The 27,695-nt window shown below is 57.6% G+C and overlaps 1 protein-coding gene across 19 annotated transcripts in view; it reads left to right on the top strand.

Moving 5' to 3' along the window:
• Nucleotides 1–27,695, top strand: part of SHANK2 (SH3 and multiple ankyrin repeat domains 2) — a 497,685-nt gene that overhangs the window by 342,679 nt on the left and 127,311 nt on the right. For all 19 annotated transcript variants that reach the window (XM_023238944.2, XM_023238943.2, XM_023238942.2 and 16 more), the window contains 2 exons: nucleotides 4,035–4,117; nucleotides 5,703–5,827. In XM_023238944.2, the coding sequence (XP_023094712.2) occupies nucleotides 4,035–4,117; nucleotides 5,703–5,827 (208 nt within the window). The remainder of the gene's footprint in view (nucleotides 1–4,034; nucleotides 4,118–5,702; nucleotides 5,828–27,695) is intronic.

Raw genomic sequence — 27,695 nt, 5'->3', positions numbered from 1 at the left:
GATGGGCGGGGGCCGGGGGCTATTTAGATCCTAAAGCAAAGGGAAAGAAGTGACGGGCAGTCCTTCTCCGTATCAGAGACGAAGGAGTTTGGAGTTTGCTCAGGACGTACGTAGCTACGGGTCTGGGGACAAGACGGGGACGTGTGAGGCAGAAAGTTCTTCAGTGGTGAGGGATCATTGAGAGGGCTCAGAGGGGCTCTGTCATTAGCCCGGGAGGGGTCCCTGCAGGGGAAGAAGCGGTTGGCCCCTGCAAACAGTGACCCTACTCGGGACGGTTGCCGTTATTAACACGTGCTGCATGCCTGGACTATGCTGGGATGTTGCATTAACTCCTCCTTGGCCCACGTGGAGTGTATTGTGCTTAATCCCATTTCGCAGAGCAGGACACTGAGGCTGCGAAGGTCAGAGTGACCTTGGGTCAGAGCACAGCTGGGATTTGAGCTGAGCTCCCTGTGATGCCAGCACTGCCCCTCAACCACCGTGGCAGAACACCCCCATGTGGTCGGTGGGGGTAGCCGAGGCCAGGCCGCACTGCCCCTGAGAAGCTCCCCAGCGTGGGGGTCAGGTGGGAGGACATGTACAGTCGTCCATGAGGCGCACAAAGCCAGAGGCAGGTTTGGGTAGCGTTGGCTCCTGCGGGCAGAGGTGGCCCACAGTGGGACCGCCGCCTGGAGTGCGAGACAGATGCACCTTGGAGCGGGGCAGAGGTGGGTGTTGGGGGCCGCTTGTGTCCCAGGGGAGATCAGGGCTCGGGACCTGCAGGGCAGACACTGTATTTCTGGGGCTCCAGGGCGCCGCTTGCCTGCAGCTCCTCATGCAGGGCGAAGGCGGTGGCTCCAGCCAGGGGCCCTTGTGAGCCTCTCCCTGGAGAAGAGGGATTCAGGACTTGCACCTGCCTGGCACCCGAAGGAGCCACCGGGCCAGCGCCCCCCACCCCCTTAAAGGAGTTGAGCGGGAAGAGGTGGGTGGGTCCGCAGCTGTGTTCTGCTTGGGGGAGGCTGGAGACAGGAAGGTGGCCGGGCCTGGCAGAGGGTCCGCACGTCTCCGCCTGCCCCCAGCTCCTCCTGCCTCGACCCCTGCGGCTCCCCGGGGTCCTGGCCGACCGCCAGCCTGCTGCCGTTTCTGATGGCAGTTAAAGGGATGGCTCCCTGGGGCTCCCCTGTTCCACCGCACCCGCCGTGGGGACTGCCCTTTCTGACCCCACGGTTACCCTGGGAGGCCCAGGGCTTGTTCTCGCCGCCTTATGACGTGAGGGGAAGGTTTAGAGGTTTAGAGAACTCCGCCCCCTACTAAGGGCCAGGCTGGCCGTGTGGCCCTGCCCATGGGCTCTCAGGGCCCTGGACTCCTGGCCCTGCTTCTGCCCTTTGCGATGGGCTTCAGTGGGCCGAGCCAGGGAGCTCATGGTCACGGCCAAGCTCCCAGAGCAGGGGCTCTCTGTCCCCAGCACAGGAGACAGAGCAGGAACACAGGGACACAGCCCCTCCTCGAGTTGTTAGACCACCCCAGGCCAGTCATCCTGGATTGCATGGTGTCTCAGCTGTGAAAGTATGTGTCCCTGCTGTGCCAGCCCTTTCTTGGAACTCAGGGTCACCCTGGCAAGTTCCACTGCGTGCTTGTCCCGTGCAAGGGCAGGAGTGCTGGTGTGGGTCAGGACATGAGTGCGTTCTCCGGCTGTGTCCCCCAACCTCTCTGTGCATTCTCCGGCTGTGTCCCCAACCTCTCTGTGCATTCTCCGGCTGTGTCCCCAACCTCTCTGTGCATTCTCCGGCTGTGTCCCCCAACCTCTCTGTGCATTCTCCGGCTGTGTCCCCCAGCCTCTCTGTGCATTCTCCGGCTGTGTCCCCCAACCTCTCTGTGCATTCTCCGGCTGTGTCCCCAACCTCTCTGTGCATTCTCTGGCTGTGTCCCCAACCTCTCTGTGCATTCTCTGGCTGTGTCCCCCAACCTCTCTGTGCATTCTCTGGCTGTGTCCCCAACCTCTCTGTGCATTCTCCGGCTGTGTCCCCCAACCTCTCTGTGCATTCTCCGGCTGTGTCCCCAACCTCTCTGTGCATTCTCCGGCTGTGTCCCCCAACCTCTCTTTGCATTCTCTGGCTGTGTCCCCAACCTCTCTGTGCATTCTCCGGCTGTGTCCCCCAACCTCTCTGTGCATTCTCCGGCTGTGTCCCCAACCTCTCTGTGCATTCTCCGGCTGTGTCCCCCAACCTCTCTTTGCATTCTCTGGCTGTGTCCCCAACCTCTCTGTGCATTCTCCGGCTGTGTCCCCCAACCTCTCTGTGCATTCTCCGGCTGTGTCCCCAACCTCTCTGTGCATTCTCCGGCTGTGTCCCCCAACCTCTCTTTGCATTCTCTGGCTGTGTCCCCAACCTCTCTGTGCATTCTCCGGCTGTGTCCCCCAACCTCTCTTTGCATTCTCTGGCTGTGTCCCCAACCTCTCTGTGCATTCTCCGGCTGTGTCCCCCAACCTCTCTGTGCATTCTCCGGCTGTGTCCCCCAACCTCTCTGTGCATTCTCTGGCTGTGTCCCCCAACCTCTCTGTGCATGCTCCGGCTGTGTCCCCAACCTCTCTGGAATGCCTCTTCCTCGTCTGGATGACGGGAAGCTCTTGGCAGCCTGTCACTTGGTCCAAGCACCCCTGTCCCTTCTCCTCCCCGGGGCTACCCGGTCTGGGTTGGCTGTGCTGCTCCCAGATGGCTGCATGCTTCGGCCGCGTGCTTCCTGCAGGCTGTGAATCTACTGCTGGACAAAGCTGACCTTCAGTTGTCTGTGACTTCAAGCCTGTCAGCACACTGTTCCCAGTGCTTGCTGTCTGCGTCCCCCCCGGCCGCCCCCCTCCGAGACAGGGGCCAGCCGAATGCTTCAGGACCTCTGGCGCAGAGCCCTCCTGTGGCCGGCCCCTTAGGACCCTGGAGGAGGCCTCTCCACATTGCCTCCCGCCCCTCCTCCTTCCCTCCGCAGTGGCCTGGCCCTCCGGCTGCCGTCTTCCGGGGCAGCAGAGGGTCCCAGGGGCCATGCCGCCCCGGGGAGGCGGGGAGGGCCCCCGTTCAGCCCGGGCTGCGTGGCCTGCCAGGAAGTCCGCTTCCGCCCTGCACCCCCGGGTGCCTCCAGGGCTGGACAGTCATGTGGCAGGGCGCCCTTACTGTAAACGATAGGAGCCTCGGGCAGCTGAAGCAAAGTCGAAGCTTCTGGGTTTCTTTCCTTTAAAAAAAAAAAGGCTGTGCCAAGAGGCGGGTGGTGTGGCTTTAGGTTGTCTCTCAGAGGGGGGAGCCCACGAGCCCCCCTCGCCCCGTCCCCACGACTCATCACCCCCTGACGGAGGCCTTGCCGTAAGTGGCCTTGGTGTCGCTCGAGCGTCCTGCCTCCGGCCCCCACCCATCGGCAGCGCCCGGGCCGCCCCCTCCGCCAGCCTGCGCTTTCTCTGTGCGGGATGACTCCCGGCAGCCTTGCGGGCTCCTTGGTGATCGCGGGGACACCACATTCATTCGGACCGAGAGGGAGGGGCCGCTGCGTCTGGACGCCGGCTCGTGCGGGGAGCAAATAGAATTTGATTTTCAAACACCCCTTGAAGAAGAAGAGCTGCTTCCTCATTTGTCCGCCGGCTGATCCCAGCTGCACCCCGCCCCCCCGCCCCCCGAAGATGCGCCGGCCTGCGCGCCCCAGCCCAGCTGCCCTCGGTGCCTTCCGGCCACTTACTTTCTTTGCCTTTCGGCGCCGGGAGCCAGCCCGCGCTGCCGTGGCTCGGCGGCCTCCCCACCATGCCTGACTCCTTCCTCCCGCTCGCCCGGGCTCGGTGCTGCCTCTGCCCGCCCCCCCTCCGAGCCCCATTGTGCCGAGCCCGCCTATCCCGTTAGCCGGCCCCCCAGCTGCCCCCGCTCCTCCTGCGCTCTGTGCTGCTTACTCTCCTCCGTGCTGCCTGGATCCGGCGAGCTGGGTGATTAATTGGCTATGATGATGAGCGTCCCCGGCTCAGGATCAGCCACGGTGATGATGACGGGTTACAATAATGGTCGCTATCCCCGGAATTCTCTCTACAGTGACTGCATTATCGAGGAGAAGACAGTGGTCCTGCAGAAAAAAGACAATGAGGGCTTTGGATTTGTGCTGCGAGGGGCGAAAGGTAAGAGTGGCTGTCTCCAGCCCGGGTGCATTCACATGTCGTGTGAGTGTGTGTGTGTGTGTGTGTGTGTGTGTGTGTGTGCACGCCCGTATGAAAATGCTCCCTAGCTCGGAAAGAAGCCTTTTTTCCTGGGGGCACTTGGTTGCTAGACAACCGTGTTCTTTAACATTCTGCCTCACTCAGAAAACACCGGGGCTTGCTTTAGGAATATTTTCCATTTTCTGTGCACAATATTGCTCTGAACAGGCTCTCGCTCGCTCGCTCTCCCTCCCCCCACCCTTTCTCTTTTTAATAAGAAATCAGGGGTTCAAGCTACATTTTATGGTGTAGTTCAGCCCGGCTGTGGCTGGATGTGGAGCGCCTGTTCTCAGATGTCCACAATTACCCGGTGCTGAGTTTGGGGTGTCTAGAAACTGCCCCATTCTGGGAGTGGGCTTCAGTTCCAAGCGTAGCCGGCATCCGTGTGCCCGCCTCTAAGGTGACTTTGCAAAGGAAGCGTGGCAAGATGGTCCCCTCTGCCGCGGACTGAGCCAGCAGCATCCGCATCACGTGGCCTGTGGTGGGGGGTTCCGGGGCGACATTCCACGGCAGCGCGCCCACCACCAGCCCTGAACCTGGGGGCTTCCCTTTAAAAAGAAAACAAAATGGCATCACCTCCCCGTGAGGGGAGGCAGCTGCCCACCGCGCGTGTGGGGTGAGAAGCCATGTGGAAGTTTCATCTCGGAGCCTCCGTGCTGTGCTGGGGTCCTGCACCTGTGCTGGGAAAGGCCTCCTTCCCCGGGAGCACCCCCACCTGCCCCAAGCTCAGGCTGCCTGGGAGCGACCTGTCCAGAGAGAGGAAGAAGAGACCCATCTGTCCCCGTGTGTGCGTGTCCGCGGCTGAGTGATGTTCTGTCCCCTCCCCCTGCCGGGGTCGTCTTCCTGTTGCCACCCACCCACCCACCCCGGCCACTCGTAACTACCCAGGGAAGCCCGTCTCTTGCCCTGGAGTTTTTGTTCGGCGGCTGTGTGGGGCCCAGAAGCCGCGGCTCGCGCTGCCGAGGAGCGGGGGCCCAGCCTTCCCGTGGGTGCCGGCCGCAGAGTGGTCGCAGAGAGCCGGGCTCCCCGTGGAACGAATTCCCAAGCAGATTCCCAATCTGCGGCCACCCACTGGGTCAGCGCTATGATCTGTCCGTGCTCCAAGTTGAATTCCTTTGGGCCGCGCGTCTCTGTGGATGTAAATTTGGCCAGTGGTTCAGTGTGGTGTTTCTGTAGCTCTGTGTGGTTATGGGGGGAACTTTGCCATTTTTAGAACTGAAAATGTTTAGTCACTGATGCTTTTAAAGAGAATGACAGGCGTGTACCTACAGACGTGTACGGCAAGTGTTTTCGGCAGAAAGGCCGAGAGATCCGGGGGCACCACGGGGCAGTTGGTTTCACTGCTTGAGTTGGTGCCGACCTGTGGCCGTGGCTGTCGAGCCCTCCCCAGGGGAGAGCACCCACTTCCGGCGGGAGACGTGCGCACCTCCTTCCTCTCGGGGTCCCGCACGGGGCCAACCTGGAAACACCACCCAGGCTGGTATTGAGGTCTCCCTTGTCTTCCCAGCGGATACGCCCATCGAGGAATTCACACCAACGCCAGCGTTCCCGGCCCTGCAGTACCTGGAGTCTGTGGATGAAGGAGGGGTGGCGTGGCAAGCCGGACTGAGGACGGGGGACTTCCTGATTGAGGTAGGGACACCGGTGTTTGTATCTTTCCGCTTGGGGAGAGCGCTGACTCTCTTGCGGCCGGGGCCCGTGGTCTAAGCAGCACGGCCGTTGGGCCAGACCTAGGGGTACTCGTGGAGGCTGCTCCGGACTCGTGTCGTGTGCTTACCTCCATCCACTGTGGATGCCACTTCCTGTGGGCTGGTGTGTGTTCGGAGCGTCTTTCAGGCCTCGGCCGTAGCTCTCTGGAAGGTAGAAATGTTTGTGGGCGTTGGCCACCGGTCTTCAAGTGGAAGGTCGAAGGAAGAGAGACACGTGGCTGCCGTGATGTTGGGGACACGCGTGGATCTACGTGTGCTTCTGTTATCGCTGAACAGAGAAGCGCCAGGAGGGGCCGTCGCCCATTCTTGTGCCACAAGGCAGGAAGTAAAGTGCCGTGCCGCGGCCCTCGCTCACGTGAGGTCTGTGACGCCGGTGGCTGAGAGACCACTGACTCGAACGTCGCAGTAACGCTGCCCGTGCGATGACTGGCCCTCAAAGGCTAAGTGTGAGCAAGAGGGGAAGCTGGCGTTGACAGTTTGAAAAGGAAACATTGAAATCCAGGCGCTTTGAGAGCGGGCTTTTCCCAGTAGGTATGAGAGGAGGGCACCTGTTGGGATGAGCACTGGGTGTTGTATGGAAACCAGTTTGACGATAAATTATATTTCATTTTAAAGAAAGGAGGGAACTCTCTCCGTTCGAAGAAACCCACTAGACACGAGCGCCCTTGGTTTCCGAGCCCTTGCTGGAGTTAGCGTCTTGGTGCGCGTCACGTGTCCGGGCCACCGGCGCTTCCGAGCTCCCTGCGTTTTGCGGGTTCAGGTGTTACTTTCCATCTTGTTGTGCAGAGGAATGTGTTACTCTTTGGAAATATTAAGGATAAAAGAGGCTGCCGTACCTTGGAAAAATTACCGTTAAGGGGTTCGCTTCGCTCAAGCGGTCCTCCTTGGGAGTTGACGTTTCTTGGGAAGGCATTCTTCCGGGCTAACCCCGAGCCCAGTGTCACCTGCACTGGAAATGTCCACGCAGGTGGGAGGGGTGGATATGTGGTGCCCCCCCCCCCACTGGGCCGGCCAGACACTTGCTCTTCCTGCAAAGGAGACCAAGCCCATGGCGACGTGGCCACTGGGAGCCCTTCTCCCGGTCATGCCTAAGCTTCCCAGGGTGCTTTTGAGCTCGAGTTTACTCGTGGCCTCCTTAGTGCTTCTCAAGGCTGGTGGAGTGATGGAAATCCAGAAGGAGAGGCACTGTGGTGGAAACAGACCCAAGAGCCAAGGAAAATGGAGAAGGTGACTTACCCTCTTCAAGGTGCCTTGTGCTGGTCTCGTTTCATTTGCTGAAAGATGTATTTAAATTATTGTTGACCAATCAGAGCCCGGCTTGGAAGAAACCTTGGGTGCGTGTGTATCCAGAAGGATGGAGAGTGGGGCCCGCTGGGCTTTCGTGGGTTAACTTGATTTGTAACCTCACAAAAATGCAGAGACTGGTTGAATCATCTTCTGTAGGATGTAGTTGTGATGTAAGTCTCCTTCGCGCGCGCGCGTGTGTGTGCGTGTGTGTGTGTGTGTGTGTGTGTGTGTGTGACAGAGAGAGACCCAGAGACAGAGGCTCCAATAGGTTGACATAGCCGATGCTGGTTCTTGGGTTTAAATAATAAATGAAGGCTGCAGATGGAAGCGTGTCCCCCGTTGTCTGGCTCATCGGAGTGCCTCCTTGATAAACTAGTCAGGAAGAAAAACGTGGGACCGCCTCGGAGCATGTGCTGGGCCCATCCCTTTCGCGAGGACGCAAAGCTACACCTGGTTGGCGGACATGTCTGCAGTGTGTGCCTGGCCCCGGGCGGAGAGGGCCAGCCGCCCGGCCAGATTGAAGCCTCCGTGGAAATTGGGAGCAGGAAGAGTTTCTGCACTTCTGTTTGCAAAGCACTTCCTCTGACATTGCTGTTAACCTCTGATATGCAAATATATTTGCCATTTTGGAACAGGTTTTAGATTCTGGGTAACCTCTGAGCTCTGGGATTCTAGGAATGGCTGGCACTGAGAGGCATGGATGCCGTGTTGGTGTTGTTATGTCACAAAGACCCGAAGGAGGGCTGAGCCCTCCACAGCCACCCTGGGCCGCTTACTGGGGGTCACGTGCTAATGGGGGGAGGGGGGTTGGGCTGCTGGAACTCTGACCCACCCAGTGCATTTCCAAGGCTACTCTTGGGGCTCAGAAAGTCTCCTTTAGCTGCTTAGATTAAAAAAAGGCAGAGTCTCCATGAGGTGTTTCCTAGCTGCTGGGTTGTACCACTGGAATATTAGAGTCACTTATAGCCTCATAGGTCCGTGCATTTTCCAACAGACGGTTTTTCCACCTTGTCCGTTGAAAAGCTTCAACCTTGGAGGGGTTGTTCTAAAAGAACCCATGTTGTCTCGGGCGAATCTTAATTTTGGCCAGAAGCCATCCCTGGAGTCCAGGGGGTTTCTGAGCCTTGGGGAAGTGCAGGGTCCCGTGTGGAAGGGTCACAAGCATGAGCAAATTGTCCTTGTTGCCCCGCACTCCTCTGGGCAAACCTCCTTCTCTCCCTGCTCTTGGAAAGGAACTCGGAACATGCCAGCTGTTTGTATTCTCTTTAAAAACGTGTGCTGTGGTTTGAACGTGGGACCAAGGGGCAGCTTCCGGTGGGTCTGTTCTCTCCTCCAAGTCTTGCTGGACTTGCGTCTCCTGGACCACCGTCCTTCTTCCTTCTTACACGTGGTCATCTGCCGGTGCCACCAGCTCCTGTCGTGAAGGGCTTCCTATCGTGTGTGTGCTTTCCTTGGTGCTTGCCCTCCAGAGCTGATGTCCCCCCTGCCCTAGCATTTGGGAGGCGTTTGCTCCTCGGTCACCAGGACGGTTTCTTTGCTGACCTTGCCCCCCAAACTCCCCCTGCCGAAAAGCAAACACTTGGAGTAGAGGCCACGTAAAAGGCTGTTGTGAGCCCAGGAATTACATTAAGATAGATGGGTCTAAGTGTGCCAGCCGGGTTGCTGTAAAAATTCATCTCAGAGGAGGAAAAGGAGAAGTGGGTGCCCCACAGAGGGGGCTCCACAGGCCATGTGTGTTTGCGTTTTCAGATCAGCATAATGGGCTGGAGTCCCCTGCGTGGCTGGTGCCCCTGGAGCTTTCCCAGAGGGCTTCAGGTGGTGGTGGGAGTGGGCAGGGCAGCCGGGGCCGAGTCCTTCCCGGGAGGAGTGGGTCTGGGTGGCGATGACAGGCCAGGGACAGTAAGCACAGGAGTCAGAGAAAGTTCCTCTTTCCAGGCAGGCCAAATATAAGCACGGGGGCTCCACCATCCAGGAGTGACAAAGGTGCTGTGTTCCAGCAGGAACCCAACTCAAACCGGGCTTAATGATAATAGACGCTCATCAGAGAACTAAAAGCAAAGACTGCAGAGGTAGAATCAGCCTTCGGGCACAGATGGTTGAAGACTTCATCCGCTGTTTCCTCGAGATTATCCTGATTGGATCTCCCCACCCCCATGAGATGGGGCAGGAGAGGTCACTTACGAGGAGTCCCAAGGATGACGTAGAGAGTTTCACATCAAGTAATTGAGGAGACGTGGATGTTGGGATGTCACTTTGGTGTCCTGCAAGGGACTCCCCAAACTGGATGGCCTGTCAGCCTCATACAGTGAAACCTGGCCAGCGACAGAGTCACCTGTCATTATTTATAGAGAGACCTGGATGCCAGCCCACACCTACAGAATCAGAGGCTTGAGGCAGGACCTGGGCATGGCATCTTTAGGTCACTTAGGTGATGCTGCCGGGGGTTCCAGATCGGCTGGCCTGATCGTGTTGGCTCTTTAAAAAATGAGAGAGAGAGAGAGAGAGAGAGAGAGCGCATGAGTCGGGGAGGGACAGAGAGAGAGGGAGAGAGAGAATCCCAAGCAGCAAGCAGGCTCCGCTCAGCACAGAGCCCAACACAGGGCTCGAACCTGCGAACCGTGAGATCATGACCTGAGCGGAAGTTGGATGCTCAACCGACTGAGCCCCCAGGCGCCCCTGTGTTGGCGTTTTGAACCCTCCATCTGTCATCAGGTCCTGCATGGCCCTTGACACGAGGCCAGGACCATCTTCTGTCCACAAGCCCCCCCCGCCCCGGTTCGGAAACCCAAGCTTTGTTTCTTGCTTCACTTTCTTAAATGAAAACGTTCTCTCTCAGGAGAATTTCTACAATACAACCAAACACTACACGTCAAAAGAGCAAACAACGTTTGCAGCAAACACAGCCAAGGCCCGTGTCCTTACCGACGGTAACCAAGGGTGTATCTGCCGGGCACTGCACAATCCCATCTAATCCTCGCAGCGAGCCTATAACGTGGCTTCTGTTGCCATCCCCATGTTACAGATGAGGAAACCGAGGCACAGAGAGGTTAGGCCACTTGCCCACAGTCACAGAGCTGGAAAGTGGATTCCCACCACGGTAACGCCAGAGCTCAGAAATTCTTGAGAGACGCGCTGATGTGCTTGATGCATAAATGGGCAAAGGGTAAGAAGAAAAAGAGATGACGAGGTGCCAGTTTTTATTTTCAAATTAGCAAATGCTTTTTTTTTTTTTATTACTCTACCCATCGCGGGTGACAGCACTCATGTTGCTATGTGGAAGAATAAATTGCCATAAACTTTTCAGAAATCGATGTGACAGGATGTAGTAAGAGCTGTAAAGCCGAATCAGGGATTTTGTATCTAGGAATCCGTTCTAAGGGAATGATCTACAAACAGACAAAGCAGAGAGCACAGTGTAGCAAAAACAGTCTGAGGGGCTGGGACTGCAGGGAAATGGTTGAGGGGACATGTCATGCATCTGTTGTGGGCGCACAAGAAAGCATTTAAAAATCATGCTTGTAAGGAGTTCTTGCTACTAATGACAACAGATCACCTTATATCGGTGAAAAGGGCAGAACCAAAGTTGTCTGCATAATACCACCTAAATCTCCCCCAAAATAGGCATAGGGGAAAAAAAAGGAGAGGAGAGGTTAACCCCTGGGTGACAGGATCGTGTATGGTTATTTTCTCTTTTTTCAGACTTTTGTCTATTTCTCAGATTTTCGAGAGTGACAGTATTAATTTTTTTGACAGGTACTAATTTCATAAATAGAAAGTTATTCCTTAGAAGGCGCTGTCGCACACGGTTGAGTGGTGTCTCAGCCTCCGTGGCCAAGGTGTTGCTGTTTGCTTCGGGGACGAGAACACTTTTCCTGGGCATTAATTATTTTCCTGGGGCCATTGCTTACCAACCTGATGCCGAGCTGGAGGCTCCTATGGTTTTTGTGATTGTTTTCTTAGCCCTGAAGTGGCCAATCTCGTTTTTGTGTTAATTCCCTAAATAGGTTTTCCCTTGCAATTAAAAGCAGGCAGCAATATCCTTCATCCTTGAAAACTGATGCTTGAGTTTGCTAATTACTTTTCCTCGTATTAAATGCTTGTACTCGTGATGGCCTACAACTGTTTTATAATCTCAGTTTGCACCGAAGTGATGATGCTAAGGGGGATGCCCCGGGGTTTTCCTCAGAGACCATTTGAGTATCTTATGTTTCTTCGGCTGAGAATCGTAGCACGAGCTCTAGCACACATTTGCCTATACCATTACCTGTCACCAAGCTGGGGCTGTGAACAGTTGGAAAAGTTCGGGGGTAATCTGCCAGCCTTCCCCAGCTTCGGCATTAAATCGCACGAAGGACAGGAAACGAAGTTCAGGTTCTGCCCCCTCGGTTGCTGCACCCGTCACTGATCAGCCCATGCTTCCTGGGCCTCAGTGTCCCCATCAGCAAAACGGGTGGTTGGGAGAGTTCGGTCATCAGGACGGGCTGTGTGCCACAAGCTCTGGGCGCATGGGCCGCTGTGAGCGCCGGTCTGGTTAGAAGGCCGAGGCCAGCAGTGCATGCCGTCAGCACTGGCTGGTGACCATCCTGTCCTTCGTTGTCCTTCATGATGCTTGACTAGGAAGAAGGAACCAATGACTGTTAGTGGAACAAACAATAATGGGAAGTCATGATAAGTTCTAATGCTGGCGGGCGATCACCACCACTACCGTCGCAAGCATGGCGTGGTTACAGAGCACACCCACGCGGTGCCAAGCACGTAAGTCAAGAGCACACTGGCCGTAGCTTCTTCATGCGTCTCTGTGGACGGCATATCAGCTGATGCGGCACCTGGCCCGCCCCACCCGCAAGCCCCAAATATCGCTGGCAGCCATGCCCCCGGATCTGGCTCGAACCTCTGCTCCCAGGGCGCGCCCTCTCTGCCTCCCTCCGTTCTCTCCTGGCATGAGTCGGGCTTTTAGGTAATCTTGGAATTTCTCTTCATGATTCCCGTTTTGCCCTCCGGCCACAAATCCCAGGGCTGAGGCCAGAGTCCTGTCGTGGTTTCCCCGGTGCCGGCATCCTTCCCAGACAGTTGTTCAGCCCCAACACCCAGCTCGCATTTCTCTGTCCTGCCTTTCGGGATATTGTGAGAGGCTTTGTCACATGTCCTGCTGGTGCCCACATGGCCAAGCTGGGAACTCTAGCCACCCCACTCCCCCAAATTCTTAACATCTTACTTAAATCATTTTAAAGGGGTATCTAAGTCAATAACTAAGTGAAGACCGAATGCCAGCTGATATGAGCAGGAAGGTAGGGTGACTGGTGAATTCTTGACTTTGAGTCATATTGATACTTCGGTTGTGAAGTTCTGTTGGTTTCACGTCAAAGACAAGCAGGGCCCAGTGGCTGGCTGTGGTCTCTCCAAGTGTGGAGCGTTTCTGTTCTGAAGCTCTGTGGCTTCTTGCTGTGCTCGCGTTGGAAGAGGTCTGGGCCCCTTGGCCAGCCTCTAGCTCTGGCTCCCCTGCTGCTGGGCTGCCGGCACCCAGGTCAGTGCAGAGAGTAAGCATGGCCATCTTGACTTGCCTCTTCACCTCCCTTCCCAGGCTTGCTGGGGTCTCAGCTCCCAGTCACTTTTCAGTGATGACTGAAAAATATTCCTTTGGTAGCAAATAAAAGTCAGCACAGAGGAGCATGTCTGTTTTTGTTGCTGGCCTCCACACGATGCCAGTGCCTGTGGCAAACTGCTGTCATCACAGTCTTGGCCTTTCAAGGCTGGCAGCATTGGGGTCTCTCTGTGTATCCTAGCACTGGGGTCTTTGCTCTCCAGGGCTCTAAAGAGACCCCTGCTCTGAGCAGAGCCCCTGAAAGTGTGGGAGCCTGGACCCCTTTCCTGCACATAGCCATAGCCCCTTTCTGTGCCTAGAGAATGATTCACTTTGTCCTCCATATTGACTGGGAACAGGTGGTCCGGGCTGCGGAGCAGCCCGGAATCCTGCTGAGAAGGTAGATGCGGGCAGTTTAGCGATTGCAAATCTGAAGTCTTGGCTCATTCATTTTGGGGTTCTAATTTGAAGCATCAGTGATTTCAATTTCAGGCTAAAAAAAGATTCAGAATCACTTCAGGGGACCACGGCTGCTGTGCTCAAGGCTCCATAGGCCTAGCAGATGGCAGTGCACTGAGTTGGATAGAGACAGAAAGGAGCCGTGGTCAAGGGCACAGGCTGTGGATTGTGATCTGGGTTTGAATCCAGCCTCTGTCACTTGACTGTTTGAATGCGAACTTGGACAGATCTCTCATCCCTTGGCCTCAGTTCCTTAAACTGTAAATAAAAATGTGTTTGAAGCACGTAGCATGGCTCCTGGCAGGGTGATATCTCAACAATTGGTATGAATTGTACACATCACTTTTACAACTTCATTCATTCAGGTGCTGGGCTGCCATGTGCTGTGGGGAGAAAAGACATGAATCAGACTCAGTTCCTTGGGGAACTCAGCCTGGAAGGGAGCAAAAAGCCCCAAGATAAATTTGAAAAAGGGCTTTGCGAAAGAGATGGTGTCGGCACTGTGCTTAGTTGAGTACGTGGGGTTTCCATAGGCAGAACTCAAGAGGGGGGTTCCAGGGACAGCTTAGAGTGTCGGGAGCGTTCAAGGTGGATTTGGGAAGTGGCCAAATGTTATGGAGCTGGAGGTGACTGGGGCTGGTCCAGAGAGGGCCTGGAATGTCAGTTTAAGTAGGGGCGACAATGTCCGGTCAGTGGCGAGGAGCCATAGGAGAATGCCAGAAATGGGATCTCTCCGTGGTGCTGAACCTCTCCAGGGTGTGGGGACCTCTGCAAGGCATGGGACCTCTCCAGGGTGCTGAACCGCTCCAGGGTCCTGAACCTCTACAGGGTATGGGGATCTCTCTAGGGTGTAGGGACCCCTCCTGAGAGCTGGGAGGATGGGGCCTCCCTCAGGAGAAGCAGCCTGGTGGGAGGCCTCAGTGCTTCCTTTCTCATTCCCTTCCCTGGGTCCTGTATCCTTGGCCTTCCTGGGCACTGCAGCTTATTATTCAGCAAGTGTGCTTGCCTGCTTGCTGGGAAAATCTCTCCTGTGAGGAGAGGTGAAGGGACCAGTATGGCTCGAGCATTTGTGGCAGCCTATGCTCTAAGCCAGCCTTCACTCCGTCACTGAGATCGCAGCTTACATGTCACCTTCCCAGAGGGGACTCACTGGGCACCCTCTGGTTGCCCCCGACTCTGACACTCCACTGTGTGTTTCCTCCACCATCAGAATCATATGTGTTGGGTGGTTGACTTACTGTCCATCTCTCTCATGAGAATGCCTGCTCCCTGCAGGCTGGGGAGCTTGCTGACCTGGTCCCTGCTGTGTATCCAGCACCCAGTAGATGCTTGATGCTTAACAGAAGCCCCAAAACCTGTGTTCAGTGATGGACACTCCTGAGAAGTAGGCATTTTATGCCTTCTTTGCAGGTGACGGGACTGAGAGATTCGACGGCTGCTGAGGGCCCCAGAGAGAGTGCTGACTCCCAAGCCTGCATCTGACTGATGCCCTGAGAAAGTCTAAAGTTTTTCAGACATAATCTTATAACTGTCTTCCCCAACCCAGGAAGGATGCTGTAGACCCAGCCCCAGTCTATATGCGGTGAGGTCTACAGGAGGCATGGTGAGCCAAGAGCTCCACGTTGGAAACTTCTAGCCCAGGGTTCTCTGATGTGCCTCTTGACTCCCCTGAAAGGAGCCCTCCTGGGTCCTCACCACCTGCCCTCCCTCCCTCCCTTCCTCCCACGCACTCACCTCCCCATGTGCTCAGCAGGCTCTCGTTAGCATTGATTTGTCTGTCTGCCGTGCCCTTTTGTGGGGCATTTCATGATACAAGCGGTTAGGTTGGCAAATGAAATGAAGGAAGGCCTCATGCTAAATGCCCTGTTGGATCTTCTAATTGATGGAGTTTGTCAGTCCTGGGAACTAGGCTGTGTGCAGGCCAACAATAAGAAGAGTTAAGAAGAGAATGGCTGGGGAAGGGGACATGGAAGGCCATGGTTACCATCCGATGCTGTGAAGTCATGAGTGGTCTGCTCTGAGACCACTGAGACCAACCTCCCCCAGGCGGAATTTCCAATCGCCTCTACCTGGACCTTTGGTTTCACGTAACAGACTTTTTCGTGCACCTCCTCTGTGCTCAGCCCTCGGTCAAGGAGATGAGTGGAGGCCATCTTTGCTCTCAAGGGGCAAAGTGGAGTGGGGAGGGAGGCCCGCAAACCTCTGCTGGGACTCAGAGCTGGGGCACCGAGGAAGGGATGGTTATTCAGATGAGCTAGGGAGGCAGCACACACATCCAGCCTGGAAAGACAGATGGGCCTTAACCCTGGCCCTCTCTCCCTGGTCTCCTGAACGTGCCACACTTCCTCCCACCCCCAGCACTTGCCCACACTGCTCACTCGTGCTCTCTGTTACCTCTCTCCTATCTCCACCTCCTCCACCTGCGTAACTGGCTCACCCTTGGATCTCTGCTTGGTAGCCCCTCCTCAGGGAAGCCTCTCTGACAGTCCCTGAGACAGCCACTAGCAGCACGTGTCCTTGTCCCCTCCTGACCTGACCTCAGGGGCCAGCCAGAGCCCAGCTCATGACAGGTACACAGTCAGGGTCCGTTAAATGGTGGGAGACACCACAGGGGGAGGGCACAGCCAGAGGAAGACTCAGGGGCAGAAGCACATAGACCTGTGTGGGAAATGTCAGGAGGCCCAGGAAGGATGAACAGGATGGGCCCTCCAAGTCAGGGAGGGCCTTAAATGGGAGCTGAGTCATTGGGCCTCACTCTGTCGCCAGAGGCATGCTCGCTCGGGGATTTTAGCAGGAACTTCCGAGGCCTGCCGATCGCTAGGCTAGAGCCTTGCTGGAGAAGGGAGGTGGAGGCAGACTGGAGGCCACTGCCCTTGAGAAGCAGGTGAGGGTGGGGATTAAACGCTCAGTCCCAGGAGGCAGCCCATCTGGGTCCAAATCCAGCTGCCCTACCTATGCGCTGTGTGGCCTCAGGCAAGTTACACAGCCCCTCTGTGCCTCAATTTCTTTGCCAGCAAAGTGGGATTAAGAAGAGTATCTCTCTCCTAGAGCCATTTTCTGCTCCAGGGAGACTTCCCCACCTTCACTCTTCAGGAAGATCCTGTCCTTACCGTGGACCACAGGACTCTACGGCCCCAGCCTCCCTGCCCCCAGTCCCCTGCCCATCCCTTCCCTCCCCGGGGACACCCTCCCGCCAGGCCTTCCCTGACCCACCTCATCCGAGAGGTACAGACCTCCACAAACTGCAGCCGCTACTGAGGGATGCATCTCTTCTCAGCTTGGCCACACGTTGAGTTTACATGACCCAAGGATGTGCTGGCTGAACATCTCCCCTCCAGAGCCCGGGTCCCCTCTGTGGGCAGAGCCCTCTTCCAGGGGGCGCCTGGGGCCATCCCAGCACCCAGGAAAACAGAGTCTGGTGCAGCAGGAGCCTAGAGTATGTCTGTTGGTTGAATGGATGAGCTGTGATCCCGGCCCTGGCCCAGAGGCTGGCTGACACCAATGAGGACAGCGGGGCACCCTGAGAGCTCATGCCGGGCACTTCCGCGTCGGAGGGGTGGCTGGTCTCTCCTGGACCACCTCCCTCGCATCCCCCCCAGTCAGGGCCAGGACCTCAAAAGGCGGACAGAGACACAGGGGGCGACTGACTTACATCAGAGGGAACCGCACTTGGCCAGTCCTTCCCCTGAAGTTCCAGAATTCTCTCAAGAATTCTCTCCCGCTGCCTACTCCAATCCCACAGCCTTTATAGGGGGGTGTGTGCCCCTGCTCTCAGAAAACGTTAGGGATTTGGAGTAAACTCTGCCCCCGTGTATTCTTGCTGAGGGGTTTTTACATTAGTGCTGTTTCTTTAGGGTTGGCGTAAGTCACGTCCACCCGGGTAAAACTGGGAATACAGACAAGCCAAAGGGAGAAGTCAGCTGACGCCGACAGGAGACGGGGCTGCCGTACTGCTTACCTTCTCAGGTTGTCATTTCTTTGTACGTGTCTGTCAGAGACACATTTTGCCACGTGTGTATACGCGTGTACTCTTTTTGTGCGTATCCTTGTTATTGTGATAAAATACACACACCATAAAACTGACCAGTTTAGCCATTTTTGAAGTTTAAGCCATTTTGTGCGACCATCTCCTGTCTCTAGTCCCAGAACGTTTTCAACCCCCACGAAGACACCCGTCTCCATTAGCAGCCACCTCCCATCCCGCCGCTTCCCTGCGCCTCGGGCCGCCACTGATCGACTTTCTGTGTCCATGGGTTTGCCTGGACGCGTGGGTTTGTTCTGGACGCTCCATTGGCCTGGAGTCCTACGACACGTGGCCTTTTGTGCTGGCTCCTTCCACTGAGAACATTTCCACCGTTCACCCACAAGGTAGGGTGTGCCAGCACATCCTTCTTTCTGTGGCCAAATAACATTCCGTTGTGTGGATGACCCACACTGTGCTTGTCCATTCGTCCGCTGGTGGACGTTCAGATGTTCGGGTGCTTTCCGGCTTTGACTCTCGTGCATAAGGCAGCTATGAATGTGCGTGTGCAAGCCTTTGTTGGGGTCCCTGTTCCCGGTTCCTCGGGGTGTGCACCTCCGAGCGGACTTGCTGGGTCATGTAATTCTGTGTTTATGTAAACTGCTGACCCAGCCTCGGGGGGAAGCGACAGGCGTTCCGTGAGCGCCTAGCAAACGGCCATCTTTATGCTCAGCCTGGCAGGGGAAACGGGAGAGCGGAGGGAAGGGGAGGCAGCTCCGGCCCACGGACCCAGAACTCAAACCCACCAGCACCTTCGCTGCCGGACAGCCTGTGCTGGCTGCAAATGACATCAGCCACGGTGATGACGGTAACAACGGGAAATGCTCCCATCCCACGCGCACGGACTCACTCGGTGCTCAGTTTCATTGGGATATTCCTGTCAGCTCTTTGTTTTTCTGCGTGAGGAGCCTGGGGCACAGAGAGGGGAACTCACTTGCCTGCAGACGCACAGCAAGCAAGCAGCCGAGCCGGGCTGTGGTCCAGGCAGGTGATTGCTTCGGAGGCCATGCTGTGAGCTTCTCCACTGTGAGGCCTGGAGTAGGGGACGGGGTGAAGGGACCGGCCAGGGAAGGAGCACGGTGGGCTGGGGGGAGGGGGACAGAAACAGAACCAGTGCTTGTGTGCACTGGTGAAGCAGCATCCACGCAAAGCATCCTGCCCAGCATCCAGCGTGCGGCTAAGCAAGGGGCAGGGCCTGAGAGATGGGGGTTGGGAGGTGGTGGGGTGGGAACAGCTCCCAGGGCTGTGGTGTCACCGTCACTGGAGCTGGCCTGGAAGTGGTAGGGCACACTTCAAAATGCACCTTCCCAAGGGGGTGGCTTTTGTTAAGGAGACGCTTAGGCCCGTTGACCCTGGTTTTGCAGAGGCTGGGACAGGAGGCGGTAGGGCTGAGGGGGGCAGGGCCAGAGCAGCCAGGAGACCGCTGGTGGCACAGCAGGAGGGACTAGAGGACGGATGTGCAGACGGGCAGACAGCTGGGTTTCGATGACTGATCATCTCGGAGGCCATCGGCGGGTGGCTGGGAGGAGGGCCAGAGGTGGGAGGAATGAGGGAACCCGGGAAGGACACCTCAGATGAAGTGGGTCACGGCCTCCTGGGGGGGCAGTGGGGGCAGCGGGTGCCAGCAGCAGCTCCAAGCGGGGGCAGTCCCTCGAGCCCCAGGACTCCCAGCCAGGTGGGCGGAGTTTGTGTCCGCTGACAGGTCATGGTCCCCCACGGGAGCCGCCCTGTCTGCTGCCACTGCCACCTCGTGTGGATGCCCCCCTCTCAGCCCTGTGCCTCCAGAGCGCGGGTCCAGGACGCTCTGGTTCACCAGCAAGGACGCTGAGGCTCAGGAGGACCACGGGCCTGGCTCTCACGGCGGGCCTGGAGCCAGAGGGCCGCCGTGCCCTCCGTGTCTTCCCAGGGCGGGCCTCATCGCCCGGCACGGAGGCCCAACCAGAGACGGCAAAGTGGTTCAGGGCCCGAAAGGAGGTGTGGACTAAGCAGATGGAAAGTCCGTGGAGGGAGAGGCTGTGACTGATAGGAAGATACCTGGAGGGCTTCCTGGAGGAGGTAGGAGAGCAGGGTCTTTCCACCTCAAGGGGAACCGGTTAAGGATGGAAGAAAAGCCAGAGCGACCCCGTCTCCCCAAAATGCTTCTCAATTGTGTGATCCTAGAATTTCCTGTATAATTGAGAGAACTCATTTCGAACCGGCTCAGCACGTAGAGAGAATGCGCTGATTTGAGTGACGAAAATTCCAGGGATGTTTGGCTTCAGGCCCAGCTGGACACAGGCGCTCGCTCAGCAGTGTCCCCCCAGGACCTCGCTCCCCGTCTCAGCTCTGGGTTCCTCTGTGTTGGCTTCTCGCCAGAGCGAGCTCTCCCCACAAAGGTGGCAGAGTCAGGATCTCCAGGACTTTATCGCATCATGGAGGAACCCCAGCAAACAGGAGCACCCCGTTGGCCTGCCTCAGGTCACAGGACCGTCGCAGAGCCAGTGCTGGACGAGGCTGATGGAAGGTGCCGGGCGGGGTCACATGCCCTCCCCAGCGGGGGTGGGCTGGTTCCCAAAGGAAGGTTGAGTCCCGGGTATAGGGACAAGGAAGGCAATCGACGGGGCCGGCAGATGCACCAGCCTGCCATGGATTTCTGCCTCTCTGAGCTTATCATGCACGCTGTCCGCGGGCCCGTTCAGCCCTGGCCCTGAGGCGGGCCTCTGTGTTCTGTGCGGGAGAACACAGGTTCTCTGATACCCCCGTTCCAGTGACACAGACCCTGTGGTAAACTGAGGCAAAGGGGCCCCAAATTCCATGCTCTGTGGAGTATCCAGACCTGGTCCCAGGCACAGGCAGGGGCGTGTGGCCACGTAAGGTGTCTGTGCCTTGTAAGGACCTCCAGGTCCCTTCCGCACCGCCCCCCAGGCTTGGCTGAGCAGTGTCCCAGTGTTCAGAGGCTGAGCACGCCCCTCCTCTGCCCCAGAAGCCTTCAGGCCACAGCTCCTGCATGGAGCACAATCTCGGAAGTCGCGACTCCTCCTGGTTTGCACACGGCCGGCTTCTTGCTGTCCCCACGTGGTGGAGAGGGCAAGAGACCATCTCTCTGGGGCCCCTCTTACAAGGGCACTATCCCATCATGGGGCCCCCACCCTCGTGACCTCATAGAACCCACTGCGAGTTAGGGCTTCAACATAAGAATCTGGGGGGAACTCAAACCTTCAATGTCCAGAAGAGCGTGCTAGGGAAGCGAGCTCCTGGCCCTTTGACCCGCCGTGCGGGGCGAGGGCACGTATGGAGCTCCCTGGAAGACTCGGCCTCGGCAGGCAGCAGGGAAACGATCTCTCCTGCCTGAGACTCTCAGCCACTTGCACCGACTGGCCCAGTGTCAGGAGGCAGCCGGGGAGACCAGGAAGGCTACTCTCCCGGCAGCTGGTCCCCAGCCTATGGTAGCAGGGGCCACACAGCACTGGGAATAACAGCACTCTGTGCTCATGGCTGAGCGCCCACCGTGGGCCAAGACCTCCTCCCGCCCCCACCAGCCTCCCAAAGGGACGTGGCTTCAGGGAATCGGGGTTTGGTGAGCATGCCAACCTCGGGAGGGAGAGACAAGGCAGGACGTGAACCCGCGTGCAGCTCTGGGCGGGTAGCTCTTGAACACTGTGTGTTCTCCTGGGTCAGGGAAGGGGGCCGCCCGGGCCCCAGCACCCCCGGGCTCTGTTGCGTCTTCCTGGGACATGTCAGTCCCTGGGCAGGAGGTGACTCAGCCCGGGGCCTGGTGGCAGCAGTCCAGCCCCCGCAGCGGTGATGTGGGGACCGTGGTGATTAGTTTCCATTCCAGCGTCTGGCCTGGCCTCATCTGTTCCAGGAAGAAATTGTGTTAATTTTCTAGGAGTGCTTTTTAATAAGCCTTCTGGGCAGAAAGGCCTGATTTGGTTTGGGGGGGGGGGTGCACATTTTGGTTTGGTTTTTGTTTTTGTTTTTGTTTTGAGAACAGGCTGTGTGCCCAGCAGCATCCCTTGGCCAGCCCTGTCCCTGCCCGCGGCCCCGCCTGCTCACCCCTGCCTCCACCGCGTCCTCCCCGCATGGCCCTCCCACTTGCCCAGCGTCCCTGCTGGGCAGGGGCCACCCTACATGGAGAGCCGCCTCCTCGTTTGTTTGTGGCGGCCCAGATGCAGCTCTTGGCACAAGGCACGGGTTATTGTTCCGGGGACCGGGGGGTGACGTGACGGATGCGGTGACCGTCGGGCTCGGTGACCGTGTGAGGTCCGGCCAGCAGGTCTGGGCCCAGATGCTGACGCCACCCTCTCTCCCGCTTTGCTCCGTGAGGCCTGAGGAAGAGGTGCCTTCAAAGATCATCCTGCTTTCCTGCAGGAATGGGAACATGGCCACCTCGCTCAGAGCAGGAGCTCGCCTGGAGGAGGGGCTGCCCTGGGATGCCCCCCCCCCCCTCAGTTCTCACCTCTGTCCCCAAAGTGACCAGGCTGGGCGGCGGGGGCGGGGGGCACTGGGAAACAGAGGACACCGTGTGATCTACTCCATGATCACCGAGCCTCCAGACTGATGGAGACACAGAGTGGACAGTGGACGCTGGGGCCGAGGGGGGGGAGGGGGGGTCACCATGTCACGGGGACAGAGTTTCCTTTTGGGAAGATGGACATTTCTGGAGACAGGTGGTGCGGACGGCTACCCAACAGGGTGGATGTAGTTAATGCCGCTGAGCTGTGCGCGTGGAGATGGTTAAAATGCAAATTTTGTGTTATGTGTACTTTGCTCCAATTAAAAAAAAATTTTTTAAGGAAGCAACGTTCTTGACTTAAAAAAAAAAACCAAAACACAACTCTTTGAACAAGAAGGCTTTACCGTTAGAGCTGGGGCTGGTCACGGCCTGTTTCCTTAGCTCCGAAACAAAATGGGTGATGTCCCTGCGCCCTGCACATGGCCCTCGGGTCCGCAGAGACTGGGCCGTGCGGTGACCTGTTCCGTGGGGGACGCGCCCCTCACACCTACGTGCGTATTCTCTGCAGCCGTGCTTGAAATGGCAAAAAGATAGGAAGGACCCTGACGGCCTGTGGCCGGTAGGGCTGAGTCGGGGAGGGGACCGCATGCATCCCGCCCTCTGTGCACCTTTCCTCCCCCCCCCACAGCCCCTTGACCCGCTTCCTGTTTACTCAGGGCTCTTATCCACGCAGGGGTCAAATTCACAGTGTGTCAGGAGTCAGTCCCGCTCCCCCCCAGATGGGACCAGACACCCACCTGCAGCCAGAGCACCTGGCACAGGCAGGTGTCCAATAATTCCTCGTCACACGAGCAGAAAGTACACACGAGTTAGAAGCAAAGAGGGGAGCGTGCATGCGAGGCACAGAGCTGTCCCCAGTGAGTGTTCCTCAGTGACAGACACAGGACGATCGCCGTAGTTGACAATATCTGTGCCGTCTTGAAAACATGCAAAATCCTGTATTCATTCTCCATGCTCTGGATTTTCCTAGGGAACACAAAAGTGCACAGAAAGTGCTGGAAGTCTGCGCACCGACTTGGTAACGGGGTGACCGGGGGGAGGAGATGGGTGTGGGGTGAGTCAGGGGCATCTGGCTCTTCTGGAACGTAACTTCTTTAAAACTTGCGTCCGTCCCTAATGACAACGGCATCCGTGGCGAGGTGACGGCTCTCGGGCCGGGGGTGCTGTGGCTGCATTCTTGTCCCCGTCTCTCCAAGGACCTGTGTCACTCTTAGCCACCCTCGGCGGGGAGCCCCGAGCCAGATACAAATCTCCGGGAAATGCATGCCCCGTTTGTGTCACCTGCGATTTCCCAGAGTCGCGGGGAGGTGCCTGGGAAGGTGAAGGAAGCTGGTGCGGGAGGGCTGTCCCCGTAAATCACACAGACTCGTAACCGTTCACAAAAGCGGTTCACAGGTGACGCTGCACGGTGTCACCTTCCTCCCTGACTTAATGCCGAGTGCCCCTTTGTCACTCACTCGGTGCCTTGTCCGTTGACCGCCCATGTCCTGTACATTCCCCCCCGGCGCTTGCCGTGAGGGATTTAAATTTGAACCGAATGGAAAATCAAAGTTTCCAAGGCCGGGGCATTTTCAGCCACGATAATCTACCTGGAATCCAGAGCTATTGCCAGTCGTTCCTAGGAGTGGTTTGTGATCCAGCACGGTGCACGAAGCATGCGGACGGCTCTGTCTGGTTGATGGCAAAGCTCATGAACCTGCCCAACTGGAAGAGCCTCCCTGGGGATTGCCGGTGACGAGGGGCAGGCCCCAGGCCCGGTCAACTTTCCCATCGTGGCGCCCGGCCCCCCCTGACTTTCTCCCCAGCCCCGGGAGCTCCCAGGAAAGAGGCTCCGTGCCATCACCCCAGAGAGGCAGACCGATGACAATCCCGGGTGCTGGGCCATCACGCAGGCGACCTGCCCTCTCCGGCCAGCCGAGCCGCAAGCCGAGCAGAGGCTCCCCGCCTGCTCAGCTGCCCCTGTGCCCGTGCCCTGTAACAGACAGGCCCCAGGGGGATAGTGGCTGGAATTGAATGATGGAAGTCTGTTCCTCCCTCCTCCCAAGTCCCAAACGGGCCTCCCCAGCGGCAGCCACTGTCGTCCACACTGCAATTCAGAGAGCCAGGCTCGGCCCCTCCCCTGGTTCCTCTGCTCTGGACGTGGGGAGGCCCTGGTCACTGGGCCCCACCGCATCTGGCTGGCAGGAGGGCGACGCAAGGAAGGGCACACGAACCCCCGGTCGTGTTCCGTGGGCGAGAGCCGTGTCTCGGGGTTACTCCTCGCTGCGGGGCGGGGGTGGTCAGTGCCGCCAGCTCCCCGTGCGTCGGGAAGGAGAGCCCGCGGCCAGTCCCCACCGCTGACCGACGGGTGCCTTGTGACGGATCCTAGTGGACAAAGTTAGGGACTTGTAAGAGAAACACAACGCAGAAAACTTGCCCTGAGTTCTGCGCCGTATCTGTGGTTACTCTTCATAGGGAGGGATGCCGAGCAGTGGCCAGTGTGTGATTTTAGCAGCCTGAGATCTTGCAACCTGAGCAAAGAGGTTCTCTCCATCCCTCTGGGCCCCAGGAGGCCACAGTAATGACACTGGCCACTTGAACTATCAGCCTGGCATTCTTGTCCCCATTTTATAGATGAAGATCCAGGGGCTCACCCAGGAATGCAGGGTCCAGACTTGACGGTGCTTGTGGAAGAACCCCTCCGACCTCTCCCCCACCTCCAGCAGGAGGGGTAGCTCCGGGGGAGTTGCAGGGGTGAGGCGGGCTGAGAGGGTGGCTCTCAGAGAAGGGGACTGCACATGGGTGTGACCTGGGGGTGCCCCTGTGCCACACCCCTGTCCGCGGGGCCCAGGTGCATCACACTGTGATCCCGGGTCAGGGCTCAGGTCCCAGTGTCACGCAATCTTCGCATGGCCCAAAGGGGCCCTTACAAGGGCACTAATCCCATTCGTGGGGCTCCCCTCGTGACCCAATCACCTCCCAGGGCCCCACCTCCCAATCCCATCACTTAGGTAGAGACACAAACAGGTAGTCGATAGCCAGGAACCCAAATTATTCTAGGAAATGTTTCTCTTGCAAATGTTGGTAATTATTCAGGTATTATTATTATTATTATTACACAGGAAAGTCTAAGCAGATTTACAAAATGCGCCGCCCAGATCCACGGAGCTTCCGCCAGCACAGCACAGGGCCCTTTGTTCTGAGCCGCCCGGACCCCCTCTTCTCCGCTTCAGTAGAAGGAGGCAGGGTCCCTCCCCCTGGATCCCAGTTCACCAGGGATGGTCCGCAGGGGACACCCCGCCAGAGTGTCCTCACCTGTAAGTGGGGTCGGGCGAGTGTGCAGGGGCAGGACTCGGTGACCGCATGAGCAGCTCATCCGGCACAGAGCCCAGTGCTTGGCGGGTCCTCAGGGATCACGCGGTTTCTGCTCCGGCCTCTGCTTCGGAAGCTTCCCTTCCCGGCAACAGGTGTTCACGCTGGCCCACCGCCCTTGGACTCGGGGGCACACACGCCGACGTGATTAGTGCACTTATCAGACCATGCGATCAACCTCTTTGCAGGAGGAAATTAGCCCCAGATTGCCGCGTGCCTCACAGTGCGCCGTGGACCGCCTTCCAGCTTCTTCTCGCTGGCCCGGGAGCGCTGCCGCGCACGGACCTGCCCGCGCGGGCCGCCTGGACGGACCCCTGAGAGCCCCAGGCTCAGCGCACCTGGCCGTGCAGCCGAAGCAGGCTGGTGGCTCCCAGACCTCGCACGGGGCTGAGCCTGGCACACAGCGGACTCGCTGGCCCTCTCGAGGCTGTTCTGGGTGCCCGGGTGGCCTCACCTTGGGATTTCCCTGCACTGCCTGGAGGGCGAGAGGGTCTGAGGTTACAGGGCTCCCAGCATTCTGGGGGTGCCGGCACACTCAGGGAGCCCGGTCTTCCTCTCTGTCCCAGCCCTATGAGTGTCAGGTGTCACTCATGTGAGTGCACGTCCTCCGTGAGGTGCTTGCTGCCTGGAGGGGTCTGGAGGGAGGTTGAGATGCGCGCGCGCGCTCGCTCTCTCTCTCTCTCTCTCTCCTCTCTCTCTCTCTCTCTCTCTCTCCCCCTCCCCCTCCCCCTCCTTCCTGCCATCCTTCTGCGCTTTTGTCTTTCAAACCTGGATTCTGCTTTCCAGGAAGTATTGCCCTGCTCACCCGGCCAGGCCTTGAAGACAGGCAGGGATGGAACAAATTTGGGAGCCCAGGCCCCCCTGCCCCCTGTCTGTGAATAACAAACAAAGGTCCGCTCCCCTGCAGGCACACCCGGTCTGGTCAGGCTAGCTGTGGAGGTTCTCATTGATGGGAAAGGGCAGGATTCTTGCCACCAGGTCAAGTGCAGAGTGTTCGTTTGGAAAACCTGTATTGAGAATCCGTTCTGAGCCCTACAGGGACTCGGCCAGGAGAGGGGGGCATCCCCTGGAGCCAGTGCGCCGTAAACATGTCAGCAAAGAACCGTGGCAGGACGTTGAAGGGACGGTGGAGAGGGAAACAGGTGCACCCACACCTGCACACAATGCATGCACGCACACGCACATGCACGCCGCAGGAGGTCAGTAACAACCATTCACAGCCCCTAATCCCTGGGGCCTGTAAATGTCACCTTGTGTGGAAAAAGGGTCTTTGCAAACATGAATGCAAAAAACACGGGGACGACCCTGGTTTCTCCAGGGGGAGGTTAAATACCATCACTCGTGTCCTCATCCGAGACAGGGAGGGAGGCCGTGCCTTCTGAGGATGTGGACCCGCTGACACCCTGATTTCTGACTTCTGGCCTCCAGAACTGAGAGAGAATAAATTGCTGTGTTCAACTGTCAAGTCTGTGGTCGATTGTCACGGCGACCTCAGGGCAGTTGCACACACACGTCCGTGCCTGGATGCTGTGGGAGTGACAGCAGGGACAGAGCCTTTATCTCTGGGGGATCAGGAAAGAACCCCGGAGGGGAGACGTCTAGGCTGAAACCCGCATGCGGGGAGGGCGCTGGGAAGGGTGGGCCAAGCGGCGTGGGCGGTGAGTGCAAAGCCCTGCCCAGGGCGGGAAAGGGCTCCATATGTTCTGGAACGCCCTGGGAGGGAGCGGATGCAGTGGGGAAAAGGATGGGACCCAGGTCCCACAGGGCCTTTTAAGTTGCAGGAAGGCCCAGGGCAACGGGGGGCCATTGGGGTTTTTGAGCAAGGTTGGGCCGAGTGTAAGGACTTATGAAGACCCGCACGGAGAGCTGGCCTTCAGGAAATTACAGCCTGCATTTACTTGTCCCCTCCACGCCCCCCTCTTCTGCAATGACATCTTTTTAATTATTTTCTAAATTGGGGAAAAATACACGTAACAATTTACCATCTTAAGCGTGTTTAGTGCACAGCTCAGCGACATGAAGCGTATTCCCACGTTGGTGCAGCCATCACCACCAGCCGCCTCCAGAACTTTCCATCTTCCCCAACGGACACCCTGTCCCCATGAAACACGGGCCCCCAGCCCCGGCGCCCACCGTCCACTCTCTGTCTCCATGAATCCGACCTCTTTGGGTCCCTCATGTTGCTGGAACCTGGCGGTATTTATCCTCGTATGTCTGCCTCCTTTATAAGGCTGAACAATAGTTCGTCGTGTGCCTATGCCGCATTTGGTTTATCCGTGGACCCTTGAGTTTTCCACGCTTTGGCCGCTGTGAGCCATGCTGCTGTGAACGTGGGTGTGCAAATATCTGCTGGAGTCCCTGCTTTCAATTAATTCTTTTGGATGTATACCCAGAAGTGGGACTGCTGGGTCCAACGGTAATTTCGTATTTAATTTTTTGAGGAGCTGCCATCACGATTTCTGCCGCAGCTGCGCCCTTTACGTCCCCGCCAATGGTGCGCAAGGTTCCAGTCTCTCCACATCCTTGCCAGCCCCTGTCATTTTGTTGCTCCGAGAGTAGCCATCCTAATGGGCACCCCCATCCACGGTGTGGATTTG

The sequence above is a fragment of the Felis catus genome, chromosome D1, assembly GCF_018350175.1.
Source record: "Felis catus isolate Fca126 chromosome D1, F.catus_Fca126_mat1.0, whole genome shotgun sequence".
Taxonomy (NCBI): Eukaryota; Metazoa; Chordata; class Mammalia; order Carnivora; family Felidae; genus Felis; species Felis catus.
Note: the sequence above shows the minus strand (reverse complement) of the source record. Positions and strands in the feature narration are given on the sequence as shown.